At 37.6% G+C, this 9,283-nt stretch overlaps 1 protein-coding gene across 1 annotated transcript; it reads right to left on the bottom strand.

The window, feature by feature from the left end:
- Positions 1-8,110: 8,110 nt before the first annotated feature.
- On the bottom strand, positions 8,111-9,049 carry LOC101047925 (olfactory receptor 4F15-like). The gene has a single exon (XM_003935774.2). The coding sequence runs from the start codon at positions 9,047-9,049 to the stop codon at positions 8,111-8,113; it is 939 nt and encodes a 312-aa protein (XP_003935823.2).
- Between the last annotated feature and the right edge of the window lie 234 nt (positions 9,050-9,283).

Raw genomic sequence — 9,283 nt, forward strand, 5'->3', positions numbered from 1 at the left:
CGAGCTCATTGGTGTTATCATCACTTGGTATAAAAAGTCAGGTGTAATACCTCCATAGGGGAAAAGGGAGCTAATCGGCAGCCCAGAAAAGTTACTTAAATGTTGCTGTGGAGACCTGGATTGCCATCCTGAGTATATTTGGCCAAGGGAATTGTTTGCTAGGACCACAGAAATTTGGCCACAGCAATTAAAGGAAAAAGCTGACAATGTAAAAACCACAGATTTAAAAAAATCTTTTTACCTGCTTGTTTTCCTTATTTGTGAGGGAAGAAACTCCATAAGGATGAAAGTATATACTTTCCAAAAAATGAAATAAAGTTTATCATTGCAGAAGGAAGGAAAGAAGGAAGGAAGGAAGGAAGAGAGGGAGGGAAAAAGGAAGAAAAAGAGGCCTCCAATGTAGCATATAAAACATGATTTATGCCCCACTAGAAAGGATAACTAAATTAGAGGTAATAATATGAACAGTTGTGTAGTCAACATTTGGTTAGTTCTTAATTGTGTGAAACGGAGAGATGAATAAGGTGCTGTAAAAGCAGCACATGAGGATTGACTCAAAATGCCAGTGCAGCTGAAATAAGGAAAAGCAGTAATGGATTTACCCTCTCATAGATCAAGACTTTTTATTTTTTAAAAAATCAACAAAACAGAATATTTCTGGTTATATTTTATTTCTTTTTTTTTTTTAAATTGTACTTTAGGTTCTAGGGTACATGTGCAGATCACACAGGATTGTTGCATAGGTACACATGGCAATATGGTTTGCCATTCTATTATGGATTAAGGCAACATTATTCTATTATGGATTAAGTATCTCCAAAGCACAGATGGTGCATTGTCCTTCACTTATGCATAATTGTGTTTAAATATGATAAAGTTATATTTTATCATATAACTTTATATGAGAGAGATCCAAGATGGCTGATCACTAACAGCTCAGGATTGTAGCTCCCACTGAAAGCGCAAAGAATGAGAGGATGCCACACCTTCACATGAATTCTTGTTGCTCACGCACCAGGAGATTCCCAGCGGAGGAGCCCCACGGGTCGCCAGCGCGACTCTTGTGACCGGCGAGGCGGTTTTGCCAGCGCCTTGGAGCCACGGTTCTTGGTGCAGAGTCGGAAAAGCACCATCAATCTTAACGCCGCTGATTTGGTCGGTGCAGTGGGTTGCTCAGATTTCGGCGCTGAGAATCAGTAAGTTGGACGTCCACTCAGAAACCTAATTACAAAGACGGTGAATTCAAAGACCACAGATGGATAAATTTATAACGAAGGGAGGAAAACGGCCAAAAAAGGCTGAGAATGCCCAAGATCAGACGCCTCTCCCTCAGCGGGGGATCACAGTTCCTCATCAGCAACGGAACAAGGCTTGATGGAGAACGAGTGTGTTCCAATTACAGAAGCAGGCTTCAAAATGTGGATAATGAGAAACTTCTGTGAATTAAAAGAACTTGTTTTAACCCAATCTAAAGCAACTAAGAACTTTGAAAAAATATTTGACGAAATGTTAACAAGAATACACAATTTAGAGAGGAATATAAGTGAATTGATGGAGCTGAAAAACACAATAGGAGAACTTCGTGAAGTATGCACAAGTTTTAACAGCCGAATTGATCAAGCAGAAGAAAGGATATCAGAGGTCGAAGACCAACTCAATGAAATAAAACAAGAAGACAAGATTAGAGAAAAAAGGATAAAAAGGAACGAGCAAAGTCTCCAAGAAATATGGGACTATGTGAAAAGACCTAATCTACGCTTGATAGGTGTACCTGAATGTGACGAAGAGAATGAATCCAAGCTGGAAAATACGCTTCAGGACATTATTCAGGAAAATTTTCCCAGCCTAGTAAGGCAGGATAATATTCAACTCCAGGTAATACAGCGAACACCACAGAGATATTCCTCAAGAAGAGCAACTCCAAGGCACATAATCGTCAGATTCACCAGGGTTGAAATGAAGGAGAAAATACTAAGGGCAGCCAGAGAGAAAGGTCAGGTTACCCACAAAGGGAAGCCTATCATACTCACAGCAGATCTCTCAGCAGAAACCCTACAAGCCAGAAGAGAGTGGGGGCCAATATTCAACATCCTTAAAGAAAAGAACTTTCAACCCAGAATTTCACATCCAGCCAAACTAAGCTTCACAAGTGAAGGAAAAATAAAGTTTTTTGTGAATAAGCAAGCACTCAGAGATTTCATCACCACCAGGCCTGCTTTACAAGAGCTTCTGAAAGAACCACTACACATATGAAAGGAACAAACAGTATCAGCCTTTCTAAAAAAATTATCAAAAAGAGCATCAATATAATGAAGAATTTACATCAACTAATGGACAAAATAGCCAGCTAATGGCAGTATTAAACTCACATATATTATTATTAATTCTAAATTTAAATTGACTAAATCCCCCAATCCAAAGACAGGCAATTTGAATAAAAAACTAAAACCCATCAGTATGCTGCATCCAGATCCATCTCACATTCAAGGATACACAAAGACTCCAAACAAGGGATGGAGAAAGATTTACCAACCAAACAGAGAGCTAAAATAAATAAATAAAAAGCAGAAGTTATAATTAAGCAACAAAGATCAAAAGAAGCAAAGAAGGACATTATATAATGATAAAAGGATCAATGCAACAACAAGAAGAGCTAAAGATCCTAAATATATACGCACCCAATACAGGAATACGCAGACATACAAGACTTATAAAGAGACTTAGACTCCCACATAATAATAGTGGGAGACTTCAACATTAATATTAGACAGATCAATGAGACAGAAAATTAACAATGATATTCAGGACTTGAACTCAGATCTGGAACAAGTAAATCTAATTAACATTTATAGAACTCTCCACTTTAAATATACAAAGTATACACTCTTATCAGTACCACATCATATCAACTTAGAAGTTTAAAAGAAATCTTGGTTGGCTCCTTGTTTGCTATTCTCTTCCCTCATTTTCTTTCATGTCTCCATTATTAAAGACAATTACAGGCATACCCATATTTAGACTGCATTCTAGCCCGGGCAATAAAGCAATACCCCCATCCTCTCTCCCTCTTCCTCTTTCTCTTTCTTCCTCTTCTTTATTCTTTAAAAAAAAAAAAAAAAAAAAAAAAAGATTAAGGTGGGGGCTGCCAGAGATTTGTATCCTATGCAAATGGAACATCTGTTCCAACCAGTTTTTCCTGTCCTATGTAAATAAAACACTTCCTCCTCACCCACTCATCTATAAAACCCCCTGTATTTCACTGTGGATCTAGCAACCCATTTTTCTGGGACCCCTGTCTGCACCAGAGAGCTATTATCTATTAATCTTCCATTCTCAACTTCACTTGGTGTGTCTCCATCCTTGTTCCCATGGCTAAAAAAAAAAAAAAAAAGAAAATAACACAGCTTAAGGGTGTATTTGTATTATTTTCAAAGATACAGCTAAGAGTTGTGTTTGTATTTTTGAAAATAACACAGCTTGGGGGTGTATTTGTATTATTTTCAAAGATACAGCTAAGGGCTGTATTTTTGTATTTTTGAAAATAACACAGCTTGGGGGTGTATTTGTATTATTTTCCAAGATACAGCTAAGGGTTGTATTTGTATTTTTGAAAATAACACAGCTTGGGGGTGTATTTGTATTATTTTCCAAGATACAGCTAAGGGTTGTATTTGTATTTTTGAAAATAACACAGTTTGGGGGTGTATTTGTATTATTTTCAAAATAAATAAATAAATAAATAAATATGATAAAGTTATAAAATTATTTTAGCACCTAAGCTACTTCTGAATCTTAAGTCTTCTGAATAGTAAATACTGTATAGCGATATTTTAATGAAACGTTAAAATGACAGACACAAATCTTGAAAGGCGCATTTTATTGAGTTTATGCACATTTTATGTTACTATTTTATGCTCAAGTGTAGAAAGGAAAAATGTGTTCAGATTTTCAAAGTTCAGGAGAGAGTGTTTTTGAACTATCTTGAGAGGTAGTGGACTGTGGTGATTAGGAGCAAGTATGTTGCAGCAGGAGCTGCTTGAATTTACATTCCAGCTCTACTACTTACCAGCTGTGTTCTGTAAGTCACTATACCAGTAACTTACCATGGGCTAGTTACTGAATCTTTCTGTGCATTAGTTACCTCATCTGTAAAGGAAAAATGAGAATATCACCTACCCAATTGCTGTTAAAATAAAAAGAGTTAAGGTATGTAAACAACTTAGGATAGTAACCGGCACATCATAAGTGTTCATTCAGACAAGTCTTTGTCCACGGTTAATTGCACAAAAAAGAAAGATCTCTCACTTGGTTAAGTCAATGTCTTAGCATATGTTTGTCCTAACAAATGTTTTACAAGTGAATTAACAGTTTTAAAGAATTCCAAAATTAAAAAAAGATGAAAAGTGAGTAAAATCACCTCCTAAAAGAATCTTGAAATATGTCAATACTTTAAGAAGATGAATTTATTACAAAGTTCTATCAAAAAATCACTAACTTACAGATATATATGATTATATATACTTTTTAAAAGAATCTTTAAGGTAAATCGGTATTAGTGTAATATCCTCATAGTTATTCATTTATAAATCAAAAATTTTGTTTATAGAACGGAAAGACTTTGTCTGTGGCTTATATTATCTTCGGATTCCAAAAGTTCTTTTTTTTCTGAGACAGAGTTTTGCTCTTGTACCCAGTCTGCAATGCAATGGTGCGATCTCAGCTCACCGCAGCCTCTGCCTCCCAGGTTCAAGCGATTCTCCTCCCTCAGCTTCCCGAGTAGCTGGGATTAGAGGTACACTCCACCACGCCTGGCTAATTTTTTATTTTTAGTAGAGACAGGGTTTCTTCAGTTGCTCAGGCTGGTCTCTAACTCCTGACCTTGTGTGATCCGCCCACCTTGGCCTCCCAAAGTGCTGGGATTATAGGCCTGAGCCACCGCACCCAGCGGGGTCCCAAAAGTTCTAAAGTTCCCCAAATATTTCATTCATGGAAAACATGATTCTCTAATACAAACAAAAAAAGGAGTAATATTCATGCCTGAAATTCTTGAAGCTTATTTAAGATAACTGCTATATTTGGTAGCAATAAGAAAAGTGATGGTAGGCTGGGGCAATGGCTCATGCCTGTAATCCCAACATTTTGGGAGGTGGAGGTGGGAGAATAGCTTGAGCCCAAGAGTTTAAGACCAGCCTGGGCAACATGGTGGTACCTCATCTCTAAAAAAAAAATTAAAATATTAGCTGGGTGTGGCAGCACACACCTGTGGTCCCAGCTACTTTGGAGGCTGAGGTGAGAGAATCACTCGAGTCTGGGAGGTTGAGTCGTGATCACCACTGCACTCCAGCCTGGGGAACAGAGCGAGACCCTGGCTCAAAAAAAAAAGAAAAGTGATAGCAAATGCTCTTTAGAGTGTTTTGTGGAGTAAAAAAGCAATATAGACAGAGGAATACTGTTTAATTATGGTAAAGTAAATGACACAAGTAAATGACACAAGTAAAAGCCATGGGTGAAACAAGAGATGAGTGAAGATATAATCATGCATTTTGTAAAATAACCAGAACCTAGTTCAAGAAATTTCTTGTGACGCTGCAAATAAAGAAGGAACTTGGAAACACCAAATAATGATATAAAATTGGTGACAATGAAAAGAGTGCCATGCTCACTAGTCAGGTGATGGGATCCATTGTACCACACACCTCAGCTTCACACAATATATCCATGTAACAAACCTGCACATGTACCCCTGAATCTAAAATAAAAGTTAAAATTTTAAAAAAAAGAGTACTGACCTCCTGGTGTCTTTTCTGCTTATTGGGGTCAAAAATAAAGGGCAATGCAAACTCAGAGGTACAGTTTGTTAGTAGAAAGCTCAAGAATCCCAGAATGGGAAAAAATTTTTGCAGCCTACCCATCTGACAAGGGGCTGATATCCAGAATTTACAAAGAACTAAAGCAGATCTACAAGAAAAAATCAAACAAGCCCATTCAAAAATGGGCGAAGGATATGAACAGATACTTTACAAAAGAAGACATACAGGAGGCCAACAAACATATGAAAAAATGCTCATCATCACTGGTCATCAGAGAAATGCAAATCAAAACCACATTGAGATACCATCTCACACCAGTTAGAATGGCGATCATTAAAAAATCGGGAAACAACAGATGCTGGAGAGGATGTGGAGAAATAGGAACACTTTTACACTGTTGGTGGGAGTGTAAATTAATTCAACCATTGTGGAAGACAGTGTGGCGATTCCTCAAGGACCTAAAAATAGAAATCCCATTTGACCCAGCAATCCCATTACTGGGTATATAGCCAAAGGATTATAAATCATTCTACTACAAGGACACGTGCACACGAATGTTCATTGCAGCACTGTTTACAATAGCAAAGACCTGGAACCAACCCAAATGCCCAACGACGATAGACTGGATAGGGAAAATGTGGTACATATACACCATGGAATATTATGCAGCCATCAAAAATGATGAGTTCACGTCCTTTGTAGGGACATGGATGAACCTGGAAACCATCATTCTCAGCAAACTGACACAAGAGCAGAAAATCAAACACCGTATATTCTCGCTCATAGGCGGGTGTTGAACAATGAGAACACATGGACACAGGGAGGGGAGCACTACACACTGGGGTCCGTTGGGGGGAAATGGGGGAGGGGTGGGGGGGTGGGGAGGTGGGAAGAGATAGCATGGGGAGAAATGACAGATACAGGTGAGGGGACGGAAGGCAGCAAAGCACACTGCCATGTGTGTACCTATGCAACAATCTTGCATGTTCATCACATGTACCCTAAAACCTAAAATGCAATAAAAAAAAAAAAAAAAAAAAAAAAAGCTCAAGAATCTAAATCAGTAAGTGGGGTCAATTCTTTTTTGTAATCTAAAAGTAAGGAAACCAAATTCTCATTCCAGATCTATCATCTAACCTCTGTGTCTGAGTATAATCATCTATAAAATAATAGGTTAGAACAAATGAGCTCTCAAATTCCAGTTCCAAAATTCCCAGTTCTCAGGTCCCCCAAATATTTTATTCATGGAACTCATGACAAAAATAACAATGCTTACCTCTGGGAAAGGCAGTTGGATGTCTAAATAACCTCTTATAATTTTTGAATAGAACATTTTTATTTAACAATTTTATCTTAAAAATATGAAGAAAGAATACTCCAAAGAGTTTATTTTATAAAGTCATCCACTCTAGTTAGTGCCAGAGAACTAATATTTGAATTTAATATTTCCTCCAAACCTTTAGTAGACAGTTGGAGATGGGAGGAGACTCCAGAAAAGTCCAAGATTTAAATATAAAATTTTAAAGTGGGAAACACGTTGGAAAAAAGACACATAAAAAATCAAGATTTAAAAGAAAAATACAAAAATGTGAATTTTCCCTAAGTTAATCTATTATACAATCAACAGTTCTCTAAGTTAAAAAAGCAAGAATTAAAGGAAAAATACAAAGATGTTTGTTTATTTTCCCTACATTAATCTATTATACAATCAAGAGTTCGCTAAGTAGTCAAAGGATACAAAAAGCAAGCAGATACTAAAACAGGAGGGAGGGAAATGAAAGCAATTAGGCATCGTGACAGTTCGGTGGATAGTTTGAGAAAAGGACATTAAGCAATTCAAAACAGGAAAAGTATGATAGTGAAGAGGAATAATACACTAACTTCCAGCAGTGAATTACTGAACACATTCTCTATTTGGCACCTTTTGAGAGAGAAGATTAATGAAAGTGGGGAATTTGGTGAAAAACAGCTTAGGTTCAAAACATTTTACATAGTAATTATAAAGAGAGCGAACACACAGCATGTCTTAACTTATATAAAATATTATTGAAGTAAAAATACTGCACAGAGTTATCGTGAATATTAAATGATTTATATTAAACATCAAGCATAGGGTCTGAAACACAGAAGTCTCCAATGTTGCTCCCTTTATCTCTATTGATTAGAGTACTAGAGATACACAAATGACATGGTAAACGCCTGAATGTAACACTAAAGTAATTGAGATATAAATTTTGATGACTTTATTTTTTCCTTTGTCTTCCAGTGCAGAGCTACATTTTTGTTTATCCTTAGAATAGCTAGGATATCTTCCTGTAACTCACAAGCTGATGGCCAAGTTTCTTCATTGCTACCTTAATCTCCTTGTTCCTGAATGTATAGATGACTGGATTCAGAAAAGGAGTGAGAACTGCATCAAAGATAGCAAGAAATTTGTCCAAATGTGATGAGGGAAAGGGCCAGATGTAGAAGAAAATTAATGGTCCAAAAAATAAAACCACCACAGTGACATGAGCTGACAAAGTAGAGAGGGCCTTAGATAAACCACCTGAAGAGTGTTTCTGAACAGTGACCAGAATGAAGATGTAAGAAATAATTAATGTGGAGAAAGAACCCACAGAGATGAGTCCACTGTTGGCTGTGACCATGAACTCCAGTCTATTGGTGTCTGTACAAGAAAGTTTAATGAGCTGAGGGAGATCACAATAAAAGCTGTCCAATACATTAGGGCCACAGAAGGGCAAGTCTATGACAAAAGCCAGTTGGGCTACTGAGTGAATGAGGCTGAGGATCCAGGCGGCAGCCAAAATTAAAATACACATTCGTGGGTTCATGATGGTCAGGTAGTGGAGGGGCTTACATATGGCCACATATCGGTCAAAGGCCATGGCTATGAGCAGCACCATCTCTGTGCCCCCGACAGCATGAATAAAGAAGATCTGAGTTATACAGCCTGCAAAAGAGATGGCTTTGTGTTTTCTAAAAATGTCATAAATCATTTTGGGGGCTGCAATAGAACAAACTCCTAGGTCAAGAAAGGAGAGATTGGCCAGCAGGAAATACATAGGGGAGTGTAAATTGGAGTCAGAGGTTACAGAGAACACAACAAGGAGGTTTCCCACCACACTTGCCGTGTAGAACGCAGAGGAAAAGAGGAAAAAACGAAACTGGATCACCCATGAGCTGGAGAGTCCTAGGAACACAAACTCAGACACCACAGAGAGGTTGGCTCCACCCATTGCCTCTGTGAGCAGAGCTGACTCTAACATTATCTGAAAAGGAGAGTAAAGAGAAAGTCAAACTTTGTGCGGAGTCTCTGACTACATGAGTTTCAAACTCTAAAAAAAAAAAAAAAAAAAAAAGGCTTTATCTCACAGAGCCAAAACATCTCTAAATAACCCCTTAAACTGTAGTTGCAGAAAATGGGCAGTAACTCATTGTCACACAGCGCTGCTCCTAATTCCTCAGACTCC

This window comes from Saimiri boliviensis, chromosome 2, assembly GCF_048565385.1.
Source record: "Saimiri boliviensis isolate mSaiBol1 chromosome 2, mSaiBol1.pri, whole genome shotgun sequence".
NCBI lineage: Eukaryota > Metazoa > Chordata > Mammalia > Primates > Cebidae > Saimiri > Saimiri boliviensis.